At 43.1% G+C, this 26,412-nt stretch overlaps 1 protein-coding gene across 4 annotated transcripts; it reads left to right on the top strand.

Moving 5' to 3' along the window:
• The first annotated feature begins 2,638 nt into the window (after window positions 1–2,638).
• On the top strand, window positions 2,639–26,330 carry LOC121582067 (outer dense fiber protein 2). Of its 4 annotated transcripts, none has more exons than XM_041897594.2 (19): window positions 2,639–2,740; window positions 3,332–3,445; window positions 3,696–3,809; window positions 5,282–5,434; window positions 5,559–5,749; window positions 8,730–8,877; window positions 10,781–10,867; window positions 11,176–11,250; window positions 11,453–11,524; window positions 11,633–11,749; window positions 11,992–12,177; window positions 12,431–12,540; window positions 16,115–16,250; window positions 16,744–16,854; window positions 17,559–17,822; window positions 21,944–22,044; window positions 24,154–24,316; window positions 24,516–24,641; window positions 24,823–26,330. In XM_041897594.2, the coding sequence occupies exons 1-19, from the start codon at window positions 2,738–2,740 to the stop codon at window positions 24,991–24,993; spliced, it is 2,442 nt and encodes an 813-aa protein (XP_041753528.1). In that variant the 5' UTR covers window positions 2,639–2,737; the 3' UTR covers window positions 24,994–26,330. The 4 variants fall into 4 exon arrangements, with proteins under 4 accessions (XP_041753528.1, XP_041753526.1, XP_041753527.1 ...); XM_041897592.1 differs by having other exon boundaries at window positions 10,742–10,867; XM_041897593.1 differs by having other exon boundaries at window positions 2,639–3,445; window positions 10,742–10,867.
• Window positions 26,331–26,412: the final 82 nt, after the last annotated feature.

Here is a 26,412-nt window from a genome sequence, read left to right as displayed (position 1 = left end):
AGTATTAGGCCTAATCTTGTCCAACAGCCATGTACATATGAAGGAAAAAATATATACATATATTTCGACTGTGTGCTTGCTGTCCATACATAATACAATTTAGTATTTATTAGGATCCCCAATTAGCTGCTGGATTAGTTTATTAGTATACAGTAATGTCCTTTTGTTTGAATGGCAAGGCAAATGAAAATGATCTTGCTCATTCTTGGTTGGCTTGTGTTGAATTCAGAACAACATCCCTTTAATCTTGCTGTATGCATCTTTCAGGATGTCGTCTGCTTCTCCAGGTCCTCTGAGGGGCCAGGTAGAATCTCTCCTTAGCTTTATCCTTATTCATCTGCTTGGTCAGTAGAGCCCCTGAGCCTCCTCTCTCTAGCTCCTCATCATTAAGGATGTGAAAAGACAACCAGGGATGCATTACTTTCTTAGATTGAGAATTACTGCACAGTGATTCCTACCCATCTCCCCATATCAGTCAAAAGATAAGACTGTGTTACCTACCTATATGTTGTTCTGTAACACCTCAGCAAGACTATTCTGGTTCATCTTCATCAGGATCGCCATAGTGATTGTCCCAGCACCGCACAGATTGTAGGTCTGCATCATCTTATCCACTGTGTCCATCCTGTCTCCATTCTCCAGCCGGCTCTTTGGGATGGGAGGATAGTCCTTCAATACACCCTGAGTCAGGTGCCACTGAAATCTCTTCAACTCTTCAGACGCCAGTTGCTCCATAATGTTAAGCAGCAGATCCGAACTGATCACCATGGTTGATCACTACACACAGTACTTTAGAACAAGTAGAAAAACTGGTCAAACTTTGACTGAAGCACCCTCTAATAATTGGTTTTTAAAAAAATATATAGAAAAACAATACAACCTTTTAGTGTTTATTGAGGCAAAACGTCTTACCTTTTTGGTATCCAAAATAAGCTTTTCTCAGTGCCAACGTGTCACGATTGCAACACCCTGGGTTTACTTTCACTTTTGACACCAGGAAATATCTGTATATGAGTACACTCTGGTGGGAAACAACTCGCAAACTCCTTCTTCCTTGGGTGTGTGTGTGAGAGAGAGAGACAGCGAGAGGCAGGTTTGTCAGACTGAGGGGTCTGTAGGACTGCCTTGTTTAGTTGTGAAAAATGCTCCTCTTAAAAGCACATGTTATTTCAGAAATAAAAATGTAAATGAAGGACCAATAGGCCTACAATAAGTGATTAGAATCAGGGCCAGGTTAACATTGTGGAGCGACTTACAGTTAGTGAGTTTACAGTATGAATACAGTACTGGACAGGGCCTTGCACAGATTGAAGAGTAGTGGACTCTCTCCTGTACACTCTTCCACTGATCCTTGATTAGTATTGAAATGTTTCCACAGTTCCTTCAATTCAATGATGGACACCACTGCTGAAAAATTACTATAAGAACCCATGACTAACCTTGCACCATGTAGACCAGATGACAGGCTACACATCTCATAATGTCATATATGAGAAGGAAAAGGCATGAGTGGCAACCACAGAAGGTAGAGCTGACAACAATTAAAACATTGGTTTATTTTAAGGACCACCCTGAGCCTGATTTAATTTGTTGGAAATGTCCCCTACCAACCAGACCTCAACATTGACATGGTGGCTGGAGGAGGTAGTACAAACTCCATCAGTAAAGAAAGAAACCTGTAAAGAATAAAAAATAAAAAATACATTGACATCTACAAGACAACATTGATGATCTGGAATTTTTCTATAAACTGAAACAATATTGGGGCTGGGAAACTCTGATATTGATCAGTTTTGCAGTCCTATTTTCATCACATAACTATAGTCTGTCATTAACATGTGTGAATGTTGCTGTTTGTTTATAATCTACTGTGAAAGCCACTTGCCACAGCTGACGTCCCTCTGGGAAAAATACAGTTATTGTATTGTATTATTTTATTTTCTATCAGTTATTCTATCAGTTCAGTCAGTTACACTGCATTCTATAATTCTATTATATTCTATTCTCGTGGCTGTACCTAAACGTGACTTAATTCACAACAACTGTCTTATCAAGGTCTGTGGTTCCCAACCTTTTTTTCTTACTGTACCACCAACTGAATTTCGCTCTGCCCGGAGTGCCCCTGAAGTACCCCCTCATGTGCATTTTTTCAGTAAGCCTATGGTCTTCTCATGAGTCTTCTCAAGTACCCCCTGTGGATAGGTCAAGTACCTCTGGTTGGGAACCACTGATCTAGGCTATTTTCATATTTAACTGGGCCACCTAACTACTGCCATCACAATCATGAGTGCAGCCAGGATAGTCATGGCTAGAAGGGATCCATCCAGCTTTTGTCAAATGAACGTCAAAAGGTATTTTTTTGGCATTTTACCTAACCCTAACACTTTTCCTCACCTTAACCTAATTATCCTAACCTGCTGCGTAAGCCCTTCTAACCATGACCCCAGGAGAGGAGCGAGCGACCCCCAACCAAAGCAAACTTGTGTCGGCTTGGACGGTTTCTAGGGAACCCGTTGCTATCAACAACGTGGACCATAAAACGTAAAGGTCAGCTCTTTGCTCCAATCACAGACCAGCAAAGTTTTGAATCAGCCAATCACCTATCAGAATGCTAGTCTACCGGAAGAATGGTGTTTTGGAGGACGCTTTGCCTGTGGAATGAAATGCTAGCAAGCTAAGTAAAATATATTTCACAATATATATAATCAACAATTTCGAGGAATATTTGGGTTTTCACATGGTGAGTGACTTCTGATGTTAATGCTACAGTAGATACTTCAACTTATTTTTAGCTAATCAATTTGTACACATCGCAGTCTCTGTCTTAGCAGAAACTCGGTTAAGCCAAATAGCTAGCTAGCTAACGTTACCAGGCCATTTACATTTAAGTCATTTAGCAGACGCTCTTTTCCAGAGCGACTTACAAATTGGTGCATTCAATTTAAATGTATTGTGGTATCGACTGTATTTTTTAAGCTACTTATCTATCTAGATTGCTAGTATAGTGGCTTTCTAACTAACTACTTATCTTTTGATTGCCAGATACAATCTCCAACTAAACAAGAATCACACCTTGTTTGTTTACACTTGCCCCATTTCATTGAGGTTTGTGTTTGATGATGGAACCAGGGAAACTGTCCCTTATCAAGTCCTGCTTTGCACCAAGTACTCTGTTCCTGACAGTGCTTATGATTCTGCCTCCCTTTGAAAAAGTCTCCCTTTGGCTGAGTTTGTTTGAAGGTGTGGTAATGCTGGGCCACAATAGAAAGGTTGAGCTGAAGAGGGAGTTATTTTGTGGCCTTTGCTTAGTTGATACACTGATTTTTTACAGAAAAAAGCAATGAGTACCCGATCAATCTCACCGCCCCTACATGTGCACGTGAATGAGACCACGCCTGTGCATGTGCATGTGAAGAAGAGTAGGAGCCCTGCCAGGACACCACAGGTTGGAAAAACCTTTTCAGGCGAACACATTTGAAACCGTTAATTAGTTGTCCTAGTTTCCTATCAATACAGTTCTGATTCAGGGCCTGAGGTGCTGAACTGATACGAAAAGAATGGAGAATATGTTCTACACTGTTTCCAAGGGTCTCTGAATGTATACTCCTTTCTCTTATGCTATTTGATACTGTATACCATGCACTACATGTAAAGGCATAGTGTCTCCCTTGAGTTTCATGCTGTCTGTTTTTTAGGGTAGGACTAAGAGCGATGGAGGGAAACTGCGACCTACTGCAAAGGTCAAAACACGAGTGCCGTGGATACCGCCTGGGAAGGCCTCCATACGGGATGCCTACTACAAATGGGAGGTCTGAAATGCTCTTCACTCCTTTTATCTTGTCTGTCTATTTATCTTAACCTCTATGGGATCGGTGTCACGTATACAGGACGGTTGAGCTAACATGTGCTAATGTGATTAGCATGACTGTTGTAAGTAACAGCAAACTTTCCAGGACATAGACATGTCTTATATGGGCAGAAAGATTAAATTCTTGTTAATCTAACCGCACTGTCCAATTTACAGTAGCTATTACAGTGAAAAAAGACCATGCTATTGTTTGAGGAGAGTGCACAACAACAAAAAACTTATCACAGCAACTGGTTTGATACATTCACCTCTGAAGGTAAATAATGTACTTACGTTCAGCTCTGATTTGTCATCCTAAGGGTCCCAGAGATAAAATATAGCATAGTTTTGTTTGATAAAATCAATTTTTATATTCAAATGTAGGAACTGGGTTCTACAGTTTGAACCCTTGCTGTCTCTGGCTCAACACACACACCGCCCGGCCATCTAGATGTGTGAAAGTTAGTGTATAAACTACCATCTAGATGTGTGAAAGTTAGTGTATAAGTTAATGATCCATCATGTATGACATTCCTGGGAGTGTGTAAACTTACATTGTATGTTCTCTATAGTTATGTACTTGAAAATGTATCAATTGACCAATTCGGCAGATTTGGGAAGACTTGATACAAAATAGTCCAGTATTGCAATGCTTCACTAGATCAATCTGAAACGTTGCGCGCACACTGCTGCCATCTAGTGGACATTTTCTAAATTGCGCCTAAACTGCAATATTATATTGAGGCCTTTACTTTTTCTTTTTTTTGGTCATTTTAGCAGACGCTCTTATCCAGAGCGACTTACAGTTAGTGAGTGCATACATATATATTTTTATTTTTCATACTGGCCCCCCGTGGGAATCGAACCCACAACCCTGGTGTTGCAAACATCACACTCTACCAACTGAGGTACATCCCTGCCGGCCATTCCCTCCACTACCCTGGATGACGCTGGGCCAATTGTGCGCCGCCCCATGGGTCTCCCGGTCGCGGCCGGCTACGAGAGAGCCACTCGGGAGTACTTGCATTTCAAAGATGATGGAACAAAAAATAGAAAACACATGTTTTTATGTTTGTATTATCTTTTACCAGATCTAATGTGTTATATTCTCCTACATTAATTTCACATTTCCACAAACTTCAAAGTGTTTCATTTCAAATGGTATCAAGAATATGCATATCTTTGCTTCAGGTCCTGAGCTACAGGCAGTTAGATTTGGGTATGTCATTTTAGGCCAAAATTGAAAAAAAAGGGTCAGATCCTTAAGAGGTTAATTTCCACTAATGCAATGTATCCATGTACCTATTAAAGCAATGTCTCATGAAAGCACTCATTTCAAGACTCTCCTATCAACCCTTTCAATAATGTGTTACAATGGATCAAAAGAAGCGATGTTGCACGAGTCTGTGGTCACTGAATCTATTCATGTCTCAGGGGCCGACTCATCGTCTGGAGATCACACCATTACCTCAGCCCGAGACCTCCCACTCTCCGCTGCGATTTGCTGACCTCTCGTCAGAGGAGGAGGAAGTTCTGCATGGACGAATCAACCAGTACGAGAGGAAGATTGACAGCCTGATGACTGAGGTCAGCTCGTTCAAAAGTGTGGTCTGTCCATCCCATAAAATTATCCTTAGGCCCGGATGCACAAGTTCCCTACCTCTTGATACAACATTTATTTAATCTTATAAGTGTGTGTGTGTGTGTTTAGGTGGAGCTGCGGAGGAAGGAGCAGCTGCTGGAGCGGCAATCGGAGAAGCTGAGCACCTCCCAGCGGGTCATCGAGGAGCAGGAGGAGGAGCTGGCCGAGGTGGCCAATGAGCTGGAGGTCACGGAGAGGGAGAACTCCCGCCTGCGCCACTCCATGGAGAAGATGCTGGAGGAGACCGACTGCACCAGCAGGTATGGACCAGACAGACACACTTGAAGCCATAGTTTATTAAAATTTAAATTAATTTACTTTGTTTTCCTAACGTTCCAGCTTTAACTTATTTTTTTCCCATGTATTAAAATTATATACAGTATTTTATGGACAGTGTTAGTCAGAAAGTAGAGAGGGAAACAGATAGTGAGTGGCAGACAGACAGGAAGGGCCTAGGTGGGATTCAATACCCTGTTGCCAGCAGGTATGTGTAGTCCAGAGTTGACTGTGATGATGAGCCTTGATTCTCAGATGCCTTTAACCCATCAATTGTCTTTAAAATAAAAGAAGGTATATTTAGTAGTTATTTATATACAGTACCAGTCAAAAGTTTGGACAGACCTACTCATTCAAGGGTTTTTCTTAATTTTTTATTATTTTCTACATTGTAGAATAATAGTGAAGACATCAAAACTATGAAATAACACATATGGAATCATGTAGTAATCAAAAAAAGTGTTAAACAAATCAAAATATATTTGAGATTCTTCAAACAGCCATCCTTTGCCTTGATGACAGCTTTAAACACGCTTGGCATTCTCTAAACCAGCTTCACCTGGAATGCTATTGTACATTTGTATACAATCACATAATTCTCTCTTATTATGCATGGGAATACTTTGGAACAGATTTCCACAATTAAAATCACTTGGTGCTGATTTGCTGGAGTTTCAAAATGTCCCTGCTACATGGTATTGGAATAGCTTTATGTAAAGTGAGTAAGAACATTTTAAGTGGATGATTAAATAAATAGCATTTAATTACTTATTGAGACCCACCCCTTTTTACAACAACGACACCCACATTTGTATAGGTTTTCCGGTATCTATCAGACTGACCGGAAACAACAGAACAGGTTTAGCGATCTTGTGCATTTTTAGCGGATTTCCTTCTCCATCCCTTTCTTCACTCTGCTTGGGAATATGTCTTGTGGGTATTAATCTTGTTCATAGCGATACGAAATGAGTGGTGCATTTAATTAGGCTAAATTGAATTCTGCTTGATTATTTGACCCATCTTCCTGACTTGACAGTCATTGTTTCCCACAGCCAGCAAGGGCATTAGGGTAAGAGATAATCACACGGGAAAACATAGATTTGAGATTCTTCAAATAGCCACCGTTTGCCTTGATGACAGCTTTGCACACGCTTGGCGTTCTCTCAACCAGCTTCACCTGGAATGCTTTTCCAACAGTCTTGAAGGAGTTCCCACATATGCTGAGCACTTGTTGGCTGCTTTGCCTTCATTCGGCAGTCCAACTCATCCCAAACCATCTCAATTGGGTTGAGGTCGGGGAATTGTGGAGGCCAGGTCATCTGATGCAGCACTCCATCACTCTCCTTCTTGGTAAAATAGCCCTTACACAGCCTGGAGGTGTGGTGGGTCAGACTGCACTTGAAGACTGTCGTTTCTCTGTGCTTATTTGAGCTGTTCTTGCCATAATATGGACTTGGTCTTTTGTATACCCCCCGCCTTGTCACAACACAACTGATTGGCTCAAACGCATTAAGATGGAAAGAAATTCCACAAATTAACTTTTAAGAAGGCACACCTGTTAATTGAAATGCTTTCCAGGTGACTACCTCATGAAGCTGGTTGAGAGAATGCCAAGAGTGTGCAAAGCTGTCATCAAGGCAAAGGGTGGCTATTTGAAGAATCTCAAATATAAAATATATTTTGATTTGTTTAACATTTTTTGGTTACTACATGACTCCATATGTGTTATTTAATAGTTTTGATGTCTTCACTATTATTGTACAATGTAGAAAATAGTAAAAATAAAGAAAAACCCTTGAATGAGTAGGTTTGTCCAAACTTTTGACTGGTAGTGTATAAAATCGGATAATTGTCAGGAGCCGAAAGTTAAGTTATCGAGAGCCACCAATGACTTGCGAGCCATGCAAAATATCACTGGCCTGTTATAATGTCATGCAATGAGCCCCGGTGTCCTGACTAAATTCCCAATCTGGCCATCATATGATCATGGCCACCTAATCATCCCCAGCTTCCAATTGGCTCATTCATCCCCCCTCCTCTCCCCTGTAACTATTCCCCAGGTCGTTGCTGTAAATGAGAATGTGTTCTCAGTCAATTTACCTGGTAAAATAAAATAAATAAAAACTGAGTGTACAAAACATTAAGAACTTTCAATGACATAGACTGACCAGGTGAATCCAGGTAAAAGCTATGATCCCTTATTGATGTCACTTGTTAAATCCACTTCAATCAGTGTAGATGAGGGGGAGGAACAGGTTGAAGAAGGATTTTAAAGCCTTGAGACAATTGAGACATGGATTGTGTGTGTGCCATTCAGAGGGTGAATGGGCAAGACAAAATATTTAAGTGACTTTGAACAGGGTATGGTAGTAGGTGCCAGGCACACTGGTTTGTGTCAAGAACTGCAATGCTGCTGGGTTTTTCATGCAGAACAGTTTCCTGTGTGTATCAAGAATGGTCCACCACCCAAAGGACATCCAGCAAACTTGACACAACTGTGGGAAGCATTGGAGTCAACATGGGCCAGCATCGACAGCTTGTAGAGTCCATGCCCTAACGAATTGAGGCTGTTCTGAGGGCAAAAGGGGGGGTGCAACTCAATAATAGGAAGGTGTTCTTAATGTTTTGTACACTCAGTGTATAATTAAGCAATAAGGCCCGAGGGTTGTGGCATATGGCGAAGCAACGCAGAGTGCCTGGATAGAACCCTTAGCCGTGGTATATTGGCCATATACCACAAACCCCTGAGGTGCCTTATTGCTATTATAAACTGGTTACCAACGTAATTAGAGCAGTAAAAATAAATGTGGTATATGGTCTGATATACCACGTCTGTCAGCCAATCAGCATTCAGGGCTCAAACCACCCAGTTTATAATACACATTTTTTTCCTTTCTGTGTCCCATATTCACAATTTGCCATTGCTCTGCCTCTCATACGACGTCTGCCTACACACCTGTCCAGACTAGAGAAGCCTATGGAGTCGATGCAGATGGAGAAGGACACACTGCTCAGGAAGTTGATGGAGGCTGAGATAGACGGGACAGAGGCTGCAATACAGGTGTCAGCCCTCAGAGAGACTGTCACCAAGATGAGGAGCGTCAGTGCCAGCGTGAGTGTCAGCAGAAACAGGGTTAGGTGGGTCAGCACAATTTCAATTCAGGGGGTGGATTGACATGCCAATTCACAGACTATTTATTATTTTCAGAGGGGATATCAGTTAACTTCCTCAGTTGACTGAATTGAAATGGAATTGACCCCAACCATGCTAAGAAACCAATATAGGCTTTCAAAATGCATATGGTACAGTGAGGGACAAAAGTATTTGATCCCCTGCTGATTTTGTACGTTTGCCCACTGACAAAGACATGATCAGTCTATAATTTTAATGGTAGGTTTATTTGAACTGTGAGAGACAGAATAACAACAAAAACATCCAGAAAAACGCATGTCAAAAATGTTATAAATTGATTTGCATTTTAATGAGGGAAATAAGTATTTGACTCCCTCTCAATCAGAAAGATTTCTGGCTCCCAGGTGTATTTTATACAGGTAACGAGCTGAGATTAGGAGCACACTCTTAAAGGGAGTGCTCCTAATCTCAGTTTGTTACCTGTATAAAAGACACCTGTCCACAGAAGCAATCAATCAATCAGATTCCAAACTCTCCACCATGGCCAAGACCAAAGAGCTCTCCAAGGATGTCAGGGACAAGATTGTAGACCTACACAAGGCTGGAATGGGCTACAAGACCATCGCCAAGCAGCTTGGTGAGAAGGTGACAACAGTTGGTGCGATTATTCGCAAATAGAAGAATCACAAAATAACAGTCAATCTCCCTCGGCCTGGGGCTCCATGCAAGATCTCACCTCGTGGAGTTGCAATGATAATGAGAACGGTGAGGAATCAGCCCAGAACTACACGGGAGGATCTTGTCCAATGATCTCAAGGCAGCTGGGACCATAGTCACCAAGAAAACAATTGGTAACACACTACGCCGTGAAGGACTGAAATCCTGCAGCGCCCGCAAGGTCCCCCTGCTCAAGAAAGCACATATACAGGCCCGTCTGAAATTTGCCAATGAACATCTGAATGATTCAGAGGAGAACTGGGTGAAAGTGTTGTGGTCAGATGAGACCAAAATCGAGCTCTTTGCCATCAACTCAACTCGCCGTGTTTGGAGGAGGAGGAATGCTGCCTATGACCCCAAGAACACCATCCCCACCGTCAAACATGGAGGTGGAAACATTATGCTTTGGGGGTGTTTTTCTGCTAAGGGGACAGGACAACTTCACCGCATCAAAGGGACGATGAACGGGGCCATGTACTGTCAAATCTTGGGTGAGAACCTCCTTCCCTCCGCCAGGGCATTGAAAATGGGTCGTGGATGGGTATTCCAGCATGACAATGACCCAAAACACACGGCCAAGGCAACAAAGGAGTGGCTCAAGAAGAAGCGCATTAAGGTCCTGGAGTGGCCTAGCCAGTCTCCAGATCTTAATCCCATAGAAAATCTGTGGAGGGAGCTGAAGGTTCGAGTTGCCAAACGTCAGCCTCGAAACCTTAATGTCTTGGAGAACATCTGCAAAGAGGAGTGGGACAAAATCCCTCCTGAGATGTGTGCAAACCTGGTGGCCAACTACAAGAAACGTCTGACCTCTGTGATTGCCAACAAGGGTTTTGCCACCAAGTACTAAATCATGTTTTGCAGAGGGATCAAATACTTATTTCCCTCATTAAAATGCAAATCAATTTATAACATTTTTGACATGTGTTTTTCTGGATTTTGTTGTTGTTATTCTGTCTCTCACTGTTCAAATAAACCTACCATTAAAATTAGACTGATCATGTCTTTGTCAGTGGGCAAACGTACAAAATCAGCAGGGGATCAAATACTTTTTTCCCTCACTGTAGGTGCAACCTCAGGATATACTGTAGGTGTTGATATATGAAATTCTTTCATTTGGTTGGAAAAGAGGATGTCTGGGACTGAGTCTTCTCTCCTGGCGCGTCAGAAGGAGATGCTGCTCCAGAAACTGGAGACGTTTGAGGCCACCAACCGCACCTTGAGCCACCTACTGAGGGAACAGCACGGACGTGAGGTACTGGTACACCCTTCAGGCCAGTAGAGGGCAGATTAGCCTACAGCAGAGGAGAGCAACATACTTTTAGCCATAACAACATGATTAGCAAATATACTTTACTTACCCTGAACCATAACCCTACTTGAACCCGTAAGTTTCAACAACTTCCAGGATGGTGAAAATGCTGACAAGATGAGGAACCAATGACTTTCAGAAGCATGAAGAGGCAGCAAGCCAATTACAACTCACAATCGTATCATGTGGCCCGAAATAAGGCACTCTTATAACTGCACTTTTACCTGTTGTGGTGGCTGTGTTTTTAACAGGTGGAATCTATGAGGATGTCAGAACAGAAAGATGTACTTCTGAAGAGGCTGACGGACACACAGGCAGAAAACTCGGTGTGTTTCTTTGAATAAGCCACTGTCCGTCAGCAAAATATTCCTTGAATTACGAATCACCAAAATGTCCTCTTCAAAATGTTTTTTGCTCTTTAGGCAGCTGATGAATAGAAGAAGGTTATACTGAAGTTAATGTCTGTGTCATTCATAAAGCATACATTACACTATAAGCATATCATAAACATGGCATGTCATCACACAGAATCTTTTGGTGAAACTGCAACAGAAAGAGAGAGAGGTGACGCAACTGACTGCACTTCTGGACACAGAGAAGGTCAAGTACAGAGGCAGTAATGTGTCTCACACACTCACAGCGTGTTCATCAAATATATCGTTATTTGAATGATTATGATAATGTATTTGCTGTCTGTTGATGTTCCAGGAGAATGCTAAGACCACAGGCGAACTGTCTAAAGTGCTGGAGTCTACTCGGGCCCACTTGCAGAGCCAGTTACGCAGCAAAGAGGCTGACAACAACCGCCTTGTTGTGCAAATCAAGGTAGAGTAGAGTGACATGTTTGTTGTTTGGATTCTGTTTAGTACGTAATTCAACTTGCTCTGGAGCAGCTTCATTTTGCTATATTTACATATTTTGCCTATGCCTTGTTGTAAAAGAAAAGTTAAAAGATCATTCCCACTACAAATATTGTGAGAAATAAGGTATTTTTGCTGTTTTCTTCTGCAGACACAACATTTCTTCCTGTATGTTTTTTTCATCCTCTGCTTTTGGGTTTTGTCAAGAACCTGGAGCGGGCTGCCAGTCAGCAGCAGGGGGAGATGGGTCACCTGCTGGAGCAGCTGCGGGGTCTGAAACTTCAGGCGGAGGCCGACAAAGAGGACCTGAAGAGGGCCACGCGGGCCCAGAAACACCAGGCTGAACGCAGCGAAGACGCCGCCGGGCAGCTCGCCACCCAGCTACTGGACGTGGTAGGTGAAGGGGAGGAGAAGGTGGCCTAGCTCAGTTTGTGTCTAATCTTTATCATTTAGAGGTGGTAAAGAGGTACAAAAACTGACCTTGAATCAGTGCTTAGGAACAAGATATCCCACAGAAGAATAGCTTGATGATTAGTCCACCTTTGTTAGTAATGGGCTAGAACAACAGCCAGATGTACCGTGTAGCTCTCTGGGGCCAGGCTTGAATAATGTTAAAATATATTGGATGATGTTGTTGATTTCACAGGAGAACCAGATGGCAGAGGCCCTATCAGCAGCAGAGAACTGGCGTGGTTGCCACGCCCAGGAAATGAAGGACAAGACTCAGCTAGAGATGGAGGTCTCAGTCCTCAACAGGTGAGCGAAAGAGAGAGATGCATCAGTTGATTGACCACTTTCTCTCAGAATAAGAGGGAGCACAGAATCAAGCACAATCATGAATATGTCAAATGTAAAATATAGTCAAATCAAAGTTTATTTGTTGCGTACACAGTTTAGCAGATCTTATACTGAATGCAGTGAAATGCCTATGTTACTAGCTCCTAACAATGCAGTAAAATGTCAAAGAAGTACACAAATAATCAACCAAAACATTTATCAAAAATTTCTGAACAAATTAATTAACAACCCAAATAGCACTGTAACAGTAATCCAAATGCAAGCTATACATACAGTACCAGTCAAATGTTTTAGAACACCTACTCATTCAAGGGTTTTTCTTTATTTTTACAATTTTCTAAAGAATCTCAAATATAAAATATATTTTGATTTGTTCAACAATTTTTGGGGTTACTACATGATTCCATATGTGTTATTTCATAGTATTGATGTCTTCACTATTATTCTACAATGTAGAAAATTGTAAAAATAAAGAAAAACCCTTGAATGAGTAGGTGTGTCCAAACTTTTGACAGGTAGTGTACAGTCGTGGTCAAAGGTTTTGAGAATGACACAAGTATTGGTCTTCACAAAGTTCGCTGCTTCAGTGTTATGAGATATTTTTGTCAGATGTTACTATGGTATACTGAAGTATAATTACAAGCATTCCATAACTTTCAGTGTTTTATTGACAATTATATTAAGTTTATGCAAAGAGTCAATATTTGCAGTGTTGACCCTTCTTTTTCAAGACCTCTGCAATCCGCCCTGGCATGCTGTCAATTAACTTCTGGGCCACATCCTGACTGATGGTAGCCCATTCTTGCATAATCAATGCTTGGAGTTTGTCAGAATTTGTGGGTTTTTCTTTGTCCACCAGCCTCTTGAGGATCGACCACAAGTTCTCAATGGGATTAAGGTCTGGGGAGTTTCCTGGCCATGGACCCAAAATGTCAATGTTTTGTTTCGCGAGCCACTTAGTTATCACTTTTGCCTTATGGCAAGGTGCTCCATCATGCTGGAAAAGGCATTGGTCGTCACCAAACTGTTCTTGGATGGTTGGGAGAAGTTGCTCTCAGAGGATGTGTTGGTACCATTCTTTGATCATGGCTGTGTTCTTAGGCAAAATTGTGAGTGAGCCCACTCCCTTGGCTGAGAAGCAACCCCACACATGAATGGTCTCAGGATGCTTTACTGTTGGCATGACACAGGAATTATGGTAGCGCTCACCTTGTCTTCTCCGGACAAGGTGTTTTCTGGATGCCCCAAACAATCGAAAAGGGGATTCATCAGAGAAAATGACTTTACCCCAGTCCTCAGCAGTCCAATCCCTGTACCTTTTGCAGAATATCAGTCTGTCCCTGATGTTTTTCCTGGAGAGAAGTGGCTTCTTTGCTGCCCTTCTTGACACCAGGCGATCCTCCAAAAGTCTTCGCCTCACTGTGCATGCAGATGCACTCACACCTGCCTGCTGCCATTCCTGAGCAAGCTCTGCACTGGTGGTGCCCCGATCCCGCAGCTGAATCAACTTTAGGAGACGGTCCTGGCGCTTGCTGGACTTTCTTGGGCGCCCTGAAGCCTTCTTCACAACAATTGAACCTCTCTCCTTGAAGTTCTTGATGATCCGATAAATGGTTGATTTAGGTGCAATCTTACTAGCAGCAATATCCTTGCCTGTGAAGCCCTTTTGTGCAAAGCAATGATGACGGCACATATTTCCTTGCAGGTAACCATGGTTAACAGAGGAAGAACAATGATTTCAAGCACCACCCTCCTTTTAAAGCTTCCAGTCTGTTATTCTAACTCAATCAGCATGACAGAGTGATCTCCAGCCTTGTCCTCGTCAACACTCTCACCTGTGTTAACGAGAGAATCACTGACATGATGGCAGCTGGTCCTTTTGTGGCAGGGCTGAAATGCAGTGGAAATGTTTTTGGGGGATTCAGTTCAGGAGGGACTTTGCAATTAATTGCAATTCATCTGATCACTCTTCATGACATTCTGGGGTATATGTAAATTGCCATCATCAAAACTGAGGCAGCAGACTTTGTGAAAATTAGTATTTGTGTCGTTCTCAAAACTTTTGATCACGACTGTATATACACCAGATGAATTTACACAAGATACACAATATATACAAAAGTATGTGGACACCCCTTCAAATTGGTAGATTTGTCCATTTCAGCCACACCCGTTGCTGACAGGTGTATAAAATCAAGCACACAGCCATGCAATCTCCATAGACAAACATTGGTAGTAGAATGCCCTGTACTGAAGAGCTCAGTGACTTTCAAGGTGGCACCTTTCCAACAACTCAGTTCGTCAAATGTCTGCCCTGCTAGAGCTGCCCCGGTCAACTGTAAGTGCTGTTATTGTGAAGTGGAAACATCTAGGAGCAACAACGGCTCAGCCACGAAGTGGTAGGCCACACAAGCTCACAGAACGGGACCACCGAGTGCTGAAACGCTTAGCGCCTAAGAATCGTCTGTCCTCGGTTGTAACACTCACTACCAAGTTCCAAACTGCCTCTGGAAGCAACGTCAGCACACAAACTGTTAGTCTGGAGCTTCATGAAATGGGTTTCCATGGCCGAGCAGCCGCACACAAGCCTAAGATCACCATGCGCAATGCCAAGCGTCAGCTGGAGGGGTGTAAAGCTCGCCGCCATTGGACTCTGGAGCAGTGGAAACGTATTCTCTGGAGTGATGAATCACTGGTTTGGCGGATGCCAGGAGGACGCTACCTGCCCCAATGCATAGTGCCAACTGTAAAGTTTGGTGGAGGTGGAATAATGGTCTGGGGCTGTTTTTCATGGTTCGGGCTAGGCCCCTTAGTTCCAGTGAAGGGAAATCTTAAATCTACAGCATACCATGCCATTCTAGATGATTCTGTGCTTCCAACTTTGTAGCAACAGTTTGGGGAAGGCCCTTTTGTGTTTCAGCATGACAATGCCCCCGTGCACAAAGCGAGGTCCATACAGAAATGGTTTGTTGAGGTCGGTGTGGAATAACTTGACTGGCCTGCACAGAGCCCTGACCTCAACCCCATTGAACACCTTTGGGATGAATTGGAACACTGACTGTGAGCCAGGCCTAATCGCCCAACATCAGTGCCCGACCTCACTAATGCTCTTGTGGCTGAATGGAATCAAGTCCCCGCAGCAATGTTCCAACATCTAGTGGAAAGCCTTCCCAGAAGAGTGGAGGCTGTTATAGCAGCAAAGGGGGGACCAACTCCATTTTAATGCCCATGATTTTGGAATGAGATGTTCCAAAAGCAGGTGTCCACATACTTTTGGTAATGTAGTGTATACTAAGAATGATATGGACAGCAGTAGATCTATTAGATTGAGCTATGTCAAGAATCCAGTATATAAATAAATATTCGGTGTTTATACACTGTGTAACTACAATGTAATGTACGGTAGTATAAATATTAGAATGAGCTATGTCAATAATACTCTCTTTAAATACACAGTACAAAACCCCATGGTCTAACAGAAAGCCTTCATAATCCAACTTTGATCATCCTGCCCCACCATGTGTGTGTGCAGCCGAATGTCAGACCTGACACAGCAGCTCCATGGGAGAGAGGACAAGGGCCGGGCTGAGAGAGAGGGGCTCCTGGACCGCCTGCACAGTCTCACCACAGAGGGTACCCACGCCAAGCTACAGAACCAGGGCCTCAAGGTCAATGACGACAATGGATTAACACTTGAAATTATTGGGCCAGTTTCCCGGAGACAGATTCATTTTAGTCTGGAAGTTGGACTAGAAATCACTTTTGAATGGATATTTTTCATTGGGATTTAAAGGGGAATGGAAACACTTTAGGAAGTAAAGCTAAGCAAGGTTATAGTTAGCTGGCATTCAAAAGCCTTATGTTTCCCTTCCCCTTTAATCTGTGTCTGTACCAATCCATTATGTGGCACTACGTGGTACTTTCTTCTTTTACGAGAATCCCATTTCTACCCGGTACCTAACAAATAGTACGTGTTGGTTCTGGTTTCAGTACGTTACAAAGCTACAGTAGTAATTCATTATCCATAGATTTAGCTGACCAGATAATAGATTGCTTTATTGCATCATAACACTGATTTGCGGTCAGATTATTCTAGTACACACATGCACACTGTTCTCTACTGCAGGTTGACAGGCCTATGTCTGTGTTTCCCTCATTCAGGCCAGGTTATCTGCTGTGGAGGAGAAGCTGGCTCTGTCCCAGTCAGAGGTACAACAAGTCAAAGCCTCTGTGAAGCAATACGAGAGCCTGGTAGACAACTATAAGACCCAGGTACTGTATGTACACACACACAAACACGCGCACACACACACAAGTATACACCATGTAGTACCCACACACAGACTCTGAATGCATTTACATTTACATTTACATTTTAGTCATTTAGCAGACGCTCTTATCCAGAGCGACTTACAGGAGCAATTAGGGTTAAGTGCCTTGCTCAAGGGCACATCAACAGATGTTTCACCTAGTCGGCTCGGGGATTAGAACCAGCGACCTTTCGGTTACTGGCACAACGCTCTACCACTAAGCTACCTGCCGCCACAAACAATGGGGAATGACAATAAATACATTGCAATGGACTAAATACGAGTACCGGTAAAAATGAGAGAAAAGTCTCTCCCAGGTGGCAGAACAGGTGACGCTACACATTCTGGGAATTCTGGGAACTATTTTCAACTTGACTGTTCAGTGGATCCAAGTAGTTTCCAGACTTTCCCAGATGTTTCCCATGAAGCAGCCTGGGAGGGAGTGCAAATCAGATGGCAATGATGGAAGTTGGGGTCTCAGGACAGTTCATCATTGCCTTCACCAATTCCCACCATGTATCCTCTGGGTTTCAATATACACTACCGTTCAAAAGAATGCAAACATGCAATAATAGACTAAATGAAAGAGAATTGTCAATAAATGACTATTTGTGCTCTATGTGTATAAGTGCGTCTGTGTAATGCTACCCATTGCCCACCACTCAGGTGATGAAGACTCGGGCGGAGGCGGACGAGTACTGTGCCAGGCTGGGACAAACGGAGCGTGAGGCGCGGGAGGTCCGGGACCAGGTGGAGAGGGAGGTGGAGGTGGTGCGCATGGAGCTGTTTGGCCGGCTGACAGAGCTGGAGACTCTTCCTGAGGCACTGCGGCGCTCCGAGGTCCTACTGGAGGAAGCTCAGGACAGGGAACATGCCCAGGAGAGACACAGCACCGAGCTGAGCACCGCCCTGGCCGACCTGCACATGAAGGTGTGTCTGTGTGTGGGGGGGCTGACCTGAGCATGGTGTGTGTGCTGCACACAAAACTTAATGGTATGCTTCCAGACTGTGGATTTATTGGTGTTATTAATGGTTTATTAATGGTGGTGTGTGTGTGTGTGTGTGTGTGTGTAATAATGTGTGTGCATATATGTGTGTGTGTGTGTGTGTGTGTGTGTGTGTATGTGGGTGTGTGTGTGTATATGTATGTGTATATATATACAGTTGAAGTCGGAGGTTTACATACACCTTAGCCAAATACATTTAAACTCAGTTTTTCACAATTCCTGACATTTAATCCTAGTAAAAATTCCCTGTCTTACGTCAGTTAGGAGGATCACAACTTTATTTTAAGAATGTGAAATGTCTGAATAATAGTAGAGAGAATTATTTATTTCAGCTTTTATTTATTTCATCACATTCCCAGTGCGTCAGAAGTTTACATACACTCAATTAGTATTTGGTAGCATTGCCTTTAAATTGTTTAACTTGGATCAAACATTTCGGGTAGCCTTCCACAAGCTTCCCACAATAAGTTGGGTGAATTTTGGCCCATTCCTCCTGACAGTGTCACGATCGTCATATGGAACAGACCAAGGCGCAGCGTGATGAACAAACATACTTTAATTAGTTAAAGTTTACACACAAAACAAGAAACGACTCGTGACGTCCACGGTATCAATGACCGAACACGGAACAAAAACCCACAAACCCAAAGGGAAAAACATACAGTTTAAATATGGCTCCCAATCAGAGACAACCAGCCAACAGCTGACACTCGTTGCCTCTGATTGGGAGTCACTCAGGCAAACATAGAATTAAACACAACATAATTACCAACATAGAAATACACACATAGAATGAACACACCCTGGCTCAACATAATGAGTCCCAGAGCCAGGGTGTGACAGACAGAGCTGGTGTAACTGAGTCAGGTTTGTAGGCCTACTTGCTCGCACACACTTTTTCAGTTCTGCCCACACATTTTCTATAGGATTGAGGTCAGGGTTTTGTGAAGGCCACTCCAATACCTTGACTTTGTTGTCCTCAAGCCATTTTGCCACAACTTTGGAAGTATGCTTGGGGTCATTGTCCATTTGGAAGACCCATTTGCGACCAAGCTTTAACTTCCTGACTGATGTCTTGAGATGTTGCTTCAATATATCCACATAATTTTCCTTCCTCATGATGCCATCTATTTTGTGAAGTGCACCAGTCCCTCCTGCAGCAAAGCACCCCCACAGCATGATGCTGCCACCCCCGTGCTTCACGGTTGGGATGTTGTTCTTCGGCTTGCAAGCCATCCCCTTTCTCCAAACATAACGATGGTCATTATGGCCAAACAGTTCTATTTTTGTTTCATCAGACCAGAGGACATTTCTCAAAAAAGTACGATCTTTGTCCTCATGTGCAGTTGCAAACCGCAGTCTGGCTTGTTTATGGCGGTTTTGGAGCAGTGGCTTCTTCCTTGCTGAGTGGCCTTTCAGGTTATGTCGATATAGGACTCGTTTTACTGTGGATATAGATACTTTTGTACCTGTTTCCTCCAGCATCTTCACAAGGTCCTTTGCTGTTGTTCTGGGATTGATTTGCACTTTTCGCACCAAAGTATGTTCATCTCTAGGAGACAGAACACGTCTCCTTCCTGAGCGGTATGACGGCTGCGTGGTCCCATGGGGTTTATGCTTGCATACTATTGTTTGTACAGATGAACGTGGTACCTTCAGGCGTTTGGAAATTGCTCCCAAGGATGAACCAGACAGGTCTACCATTTTTTTTCTGAGGTCTTGGCTGATTTATTTTGATTTTCCCATGATGTCAAGCAAAGAGGCACTGAGTTCAAGGTAGGCCTTGAAATACATCCACAGGTACACCTCCAATTGACTCAAATGATGTCAATCAGCCTATCAGAAGCTTCTAAAGCTATGACATCATATTCTGGAATTTTCCAAACTGTTTAAAGGCACAGTCAACTGAGTGTATGTAAACTTCTGATCCACTGCAATTGTGATACAGTGAATTATAAGTGAAATAATCTGTCTTTAAACAATTGTTGGAAAAATTACTTGTGTCATGCACAAAGTAAATGTCCTAACCAACTTGCCAAAACTATAGTTTGTTAACAAGAAATTTGTGGAGTGGTTGAAAAATGAGTTTTAATGACTCCAACCTAAGTGTATGTAAACTTCCGACTTCAACTGTATGTGTGTGTATATATGTGTCTGTATGTGTGTGTGTGTATATAGGTGTGTGTGTGTGTATATACAGTGAGGGGAAAAAAGTATTTGATCCCCTGCTGATTTTGTACGTTTGCCCACTGACAAAGAAATGATCAGTCTATAATTTTAATGGTAGGTTTATTTGAACAGTGAGAGACAGAATAACAACAAAAAAATCCAGAAAAACACATGTCAAAAATTGTATAAATTGATTTCCATTTTAATGAGGGAAATAAGTATTTGACCCCCTCTCAATCAGAAAGATTTCTGGCTCCCAGGTATATTTTATACAGGTAACGAGCTGAGATTAGGAGCACACTCTTAAAGGGAGTGCTCCTAATCTCAGTTTTTTACCTGTATAAAAGACACCTGTCCACAGAAGCAATCAATCAATCAGATTCCAAACTCTCCACCGTGGCCAAGACAAAAGAGCTCTCCGAGGATGTCAGGGACAAGATTGTAGACCTACACAAGGCTGGAATGGGCTACAAGACCATCGCCAAGCAGCTTGGTGAGAAGGTGACAACAGTTGGTGCAATTATTCGCAAATAGAAGAAACACAAAATAACTGTCAATCTCCCTCGGCCTGGGGCTCCATGCAAGATCTCACCTCGTGGAGTTGCAATGATCATGAGAATGGTGAGGAATCAGCCCAGAACTACACGGGAGGATCTTGTCCAATGATCTCACGGCAGCTGGGACCATGGTCACCAAGAAAACAATTGGTAACACACTACGCGGTGAAGAACTGAAGTCCTGCAGCGCCCGCAAGGTCCGCCTGCTCCAGAAAGCACATATACAGGGCCGTCTGAAGTTTGCCAATGAACATCTGAATGATTCAGAGGAGAACTGGGTGATGTGGTCAGATGAGACCAAAATCGAGCTCTTTGGCATCAACTCAACTCGCCGTGTTTGGAGGAGGAGGAATGCTGCCTATGACCCCAAGAACACCATCCCCACCGTCAAACATGGTGGAAACATTATGCTTTGGGGGTGTTTTTCTGCTAAGGGGACAGGACAACTTCACCGCATCAAAGGGACGATGGACTGGGCCATGTACCGTCAAATTTTGGGTGAGAACCTTCTTCCCTCAGCCAGGGCATTGAAAATGGGTCGTGGATGGGTATTCCAGCATGACAATGACCCAAAACACACGGCCAAGGCAACAAAGGAGTGGCTCAAGAAGAAGCACATTAAGGCAACACCTTCTCACCAAGCTGCTTGGCGATGGTCTTGTAGCCCATTCCAGCCTTGTGTAGGTCTACAATCTTGTCCCTGACATCCTTGGAGAGCTCTTTGGTCTTGGCCATGGTGGAGAGTTTGGAATCTGATTGATTGATTGCTTCTGTGGACAGGTGTCTTTTATACAGGTAACAAGCTGAGATTAGAAGCACTCCCTTTAAGAGTGTGCTCCTAATCTCAGCTCGTTACCTGTATAAAACACACCTGGGAGTCAGAAATCTTTCTGATTGAGAGGGGGTCAAATACTTATTTCCCTCATTAAAATGCAAATAAATTTATAACATTTTTGACATGCGTTTTTCTGGATTTTGTTGTTTTTATTCTGTCTCTCACTGTTCAAATAAACCTACCATTAAAATTAGACTGATCATTTCTTTGTCAGTGGGCAAACGTACAAAATCAGCAGGGGATCAAATACTTTTTTCTCCCTCACTGTATATGTGTGTATATATATGTGTGTGTGTGTATATATATGTGTGTGTATAATGTGTGTGTATAATGTGTGTGTATATGTGTGTATAATGTGTGTGTATAGATGTGTGTATATAATGTGTGTGTGTATAAATGTGTGTGTATATAATATGTGTGTGTAATGTGTGTATATATGTGTGTGTATATATGTGTGTGTATAATGTGTGTATCGCTCTCTAGGTGGAGCAACAAGGCAGCCAGGTGGAGCTGCTGAGAGTGAAGAACTCGGTCCTGTTGGAGGAGAACAAACAGCTGCAACACCGTGTGGAGAGTCTGGAGAGGTCAGACAGTTACGGCCATTCCAGAGCCTGACCCATGTAGTGACCCGCATTAATATCATTACACTGAACAGTATGAGTCTGTATGTGTGTACAATGTGCATGTTCCTGTGTGTGTTTGTAATATGATAACTAATATCAGGGGCGCAACTTTCACTGGGGAAATTGCATTTTGTCCCCCCAGTTTTATCATCAGAATGTGATACATAACGAGGCAACGGTGTGCTTTAGGACCATGCGGACGCCTCCAAGCGGTCGGGAAGGCTGTTTGGAGTGTTTATCCGACTGGATTAAAATTATATATAATATATATATATATATATATATATATATATATATATATATATATATACAGTGGGGGGAAGTATTTAGTCAGCCACCAATTGTGCAAGTTCTCCCACTTAAAAAGATGAGAGAGGCCTGTAACAAGCAAGATTTCTGGCTCTCACAGACCTGTAACTTCTTCTTTAAGAGGCTCCTCTGTCCTCCACTCGTTACCTGTATTAATGGCACCTGTTTCAACTTGTTATCAGTATAAAAGACACCTGTCCACAACCTCCAACAGTCACACTCCAAACTCCACTATGGCCAAGACCAAAGAGCTGTCAAAGGACACCAGAAACAAAATTGTAGACCTGCACCAGGCTGGGAAGACTGAATCTGCAATAGGTAAGCAGCTTGGTTTGAATAAATCATCTGTGGGAGTAATTATTAGGAAATGGAAGACATACAAGACCACTGATAATCTCCCTCGATCTGGGGCTCCACGCAAGATCTCACCCCGTGGGGTCAAAATGATCACAAGAACGGTGAGCAAAAATCCCAGAACCACACGGGGGGACCTAGTGAATGACCTGCAGAGAGCTGGGACCAAAGTAACAAAGCCTACCATCAGTAACACACTACGCCGCCAGGGACTCAAATCCTGCAGTGCCAGACGTGTCCCCCTGCTTAAGCCAGTACATGTCCAGGCCCGTCTGAAGTTTGCTAGAGTGCATTTGGATGATCCAGAAGAGGATTGGGAGAATGTCATATGGTCAGATGAAACCAAAATATAACTTTTTGGTAAAAACTCAACTCGTCGTGTTTGGAGGACAAAGAATGCTGAGTTGCATCCAAAGAACACCATACCTACTGTGAAGCATGGGGGGTGGAAACATCATGCTTTGGGGCTGTTTTTTCTGCAAAGGGACCAGGACGACTGATCCGTGTAAAGGAAAGAATGAATGGGGCCATGTATCGTGAGATTTTGAGTGAAAACCTCCTTCCATCAGCAAGGCCATTGAAGATGAAACGTGGCTGGGTCTTTCAGCATGACAATGATCCCAAACACACCGCCCAGGCAATGAAGGAGTGGCTTCGTAAGAAGCATTTCAAGGTCCTGGAGTGGCCTAGCCAGTCTCCAGATCTCAACCCCATAGAAAATCTTTGGAGGGAGTTGAAAGTCTGTGTTGCCCAGCGACAGCCCCAAAACATCACTGCTCTAGAGGAGATCTGCGTGGAGGAATGGGCCAAAATACCAGCAACAGTGTGTGAAAACCTTGTGAAGACTTACAGAAAATGTTTGACCTGTGTCATTGCCAACAAAGGGTATATAACAAAGTATTGAGAAACTTTTGTTATTGACCAAATACTTATTTTCCACCATAATTTGCAAATAAATTCATTAAAAATCCTACAATGTGATTTTCTGGATTTTTTCCCCTCATTTTGTCTGTCATAGTTGACGTGTACCTATGATGAAATTACAGGCCTCTCTCATCTTTTTAAGTGGGAGAACTTGCACAATTGGTGGCTGACTAAATACTTTTTTCCCCACTGTGTGTATATATATATATATAGAAAACATTATGTACCCCCCACTTCTAAAACCAAAGTTGTGCCCCTGACTAATATATCCAAAGTGACATACAGTACAGTGAGTGTATACATTGTTAGTGTGTGACCCTGGTGGATACATGTGACCACCCCCCGTGTGTGTTTCTGTATACTGTTTGTATGGTGTATGTGTGAACATACCTGGGTCTTACAGCCCTCCCCTCTATCTCTCTCTTTAACCCCCCTGTCCCCCCCATCCCTCCCTCCTTCCTTCCCACCATCTCTCCCTTACAGGAAGTTGGAGGAGGCCACCAGTCAGAACAGGGACCTGGCGGGGGTGATCGCCAAGCGGGAGGAGACCATCCACAGCAACCATCTCTGTCTGGAGGAGAAGTCCAGTGAGTGCACCCACCTGACCCGCCAGCTGGAGGAGGCTTTGGATGACGCCCGACAACAGGTCTGTCTGGGGCTCCTGGCTGCCTGGGGACAGGGGGAGGCTGGGGAGCAGTCATTTTGAGACAAAAAAATCTCACCACAACATCAGCTAAAATACTCAGTGACAATAGTTTCCTTCCTTGAGGTTGTTTTATCCTTGTTGTAACAAGGTGAGAAGTATGTTGCTCTGTCTGATGGAGTATCTCTGTCCTGGTGTATAGGTGTCCAACACCCGGGAGCGTGCGGCCACCAAAGAGCGCTCCACCCATTCCAAGGTGGTGGACCTAGAGACACAGCTGAGCAGGACCGCCACAGAACTCACCACCCTACGCCGTAGCAAAGAGGAGGTGAGGGGGAGCGTTTCATAAATGCACATCTCTAGCGTCAAACTCTGATTATAATCTCTAATAGTCTCTAAACCTATTGTGGACAAAGACATTGAATCACAACAATACTCATCTTACACACACACACACACACACACACAATCAGAGATAATTTCATAACTGTGTGTGTGCTCCCCTTCAGGCGGAGCGGCGTTACCAGTCGCGTCTGCAGGATGTGAAGGATCGTCTGGAGCAGTCAGACAGCACCAACAGGAGTCTGCAGAACTATGTCCAGTTCCTCAAAGCCTCCTACGCCAACGTGTTCGGCGACTTAGCCCTCACCAGCTCTCTGCGGGCCCCCTCTCCCATCTGAAGGGACCCTCCCCGAAGATTCTCTCAGAACACACACACACAGACACACACACACACCTATCCCATCTGAGGGTACTCTCCCCACACACTCTTATTTATCCAGGTCTATATTCAGAGGGCTCTTTTCATATACATGAAATATGTGGATTTTGAGTGTGTATATGTTACAATTATACAATATCAATATGGCTATAATATATCACTTTTTTCAAGAGAGGAAAGTGTTGTTTGCAGACATCAATAGTTTACACAGACTTTACTTCCAGCTTGGAAAAGTACACCCAAACACACTTCAGCCCAGCTAAAACAAAAAAGGAATCAGGTGCTCGACTGAGGGACTTGAAAATCCCCAAAAACATTCCTTACCCCAGGACACATCAACTAGTGACTATCTGGGAGAATAAAGAAAAAGGAGCATTCTGTTTCTGGGTAAATCTGGTAGATTTATTGACGGGACAAACAAACAATAGGCTTACGTTTAGGCATGAATCGCCTTCATCAGAGCCTGGCTCCCGGAAAGTCACTAGTTGAATAATATATGCCATTTAGCAGACGGTCATGTAAGTTGCTTTTTACGTATGGGTGGCCCTGGGAATCGAACCCACAACCCTGGCGTTGCTGACGCCATGCTCTACCAACTGAAGTGTCCTGGGGTAAGGAATGTTTTGGGGATTTACTTCCTGCTTATCAAGTAGTTGTTACAGTTGCCTATAGTTGTTAACGTCCTACTAAGTCCATTATGTTTTCACCTCTACGGTTCATGATATCTCAGCATACTGTATCATTCTGTGCTCTACCCTACTCTACAACACTATAGAGCTGGCCACCCACCTAACAAATGGACTGTACCAAACTACAGCTGTCCAGCTACCCTGTCGCATAGGTGTCATATATAGCATCCGTCTATTTATTATCTTGTCATGTTATGGAATTGTTCCATTGGTGCTATGATTGATTAGCCTGGTCCCAGATCTGTTTGTGCTATCATGTCAACTCCTTGTCATGTTTGGCGTGACAAGGCGCAGCATGATGGCACAAACAGAATGGTACCCAGGCTAATGATTGGTGCTATCTGCTAACCAAGGCCATATCAATGAAACTAATGATTTAGTTTGGGTTGTTTTACTGTTTATTTGGGTCAGTATTTGTCTCAAATGTGAGGACACATCAACTCCTTCACCAATGAGGAGAGTCAACAGTGAAGGAGTTGATGTGCTCTTGGCAATAATTTAAACATTTGTACCTCTACTTTAATTATGAAATAGGATATATATATTTTTAAATAATTATATTAAAGTATTTTATATACCTTGAAAGTGTATAGATTTATATTGAGTTACAATAAAGCAATTTAAAAGGTTATCCAAAAAAATCTGGTTATAGCCTACACTCTTAGTGTCAACGGTTTATGGTACATACA

This window comes from Coregonus clupeaformis, chromosome 15, assembly GCF_020615455.1.
Source record: "Coregonus clupeaformis isolate EN_2021a chromosome 15, ASM2061545v1, whole genome shotgun sequence".
In the NCBI taxonomy this organism is placed as follows: Eukaryota; Metazoa; Chordata; class Actinopteri; order Salmoniformes; family Salmonidae; genus Coregonus; species Coregonus clupeaformis.
The sequence above is the reverse complement of the archived record's forward strand: the minus strand, read 5'-3'. Positions and strand labels throughout refer to the sequence as shown.

Excerpts from the sequence above, each read along its gene's own strand:
- LOC121582067 (XM_041897592.1), top strand. Across the intron at positions 12,178-12,430 it reads CCACCCAGCTACTGGACGTG|GAGAACCAGATGGCAGAGGC; the intron begins GTAGGTGAAGGG and ends TTGATTTCACAG. Across the intron at positions 16,855-17,558 it reads TAGACAACTATAAGACCCAG|GTGATGAAGACTCGGGCGGA; the intron begins GTACTGTATGTA and ends CCCACCACTCAG.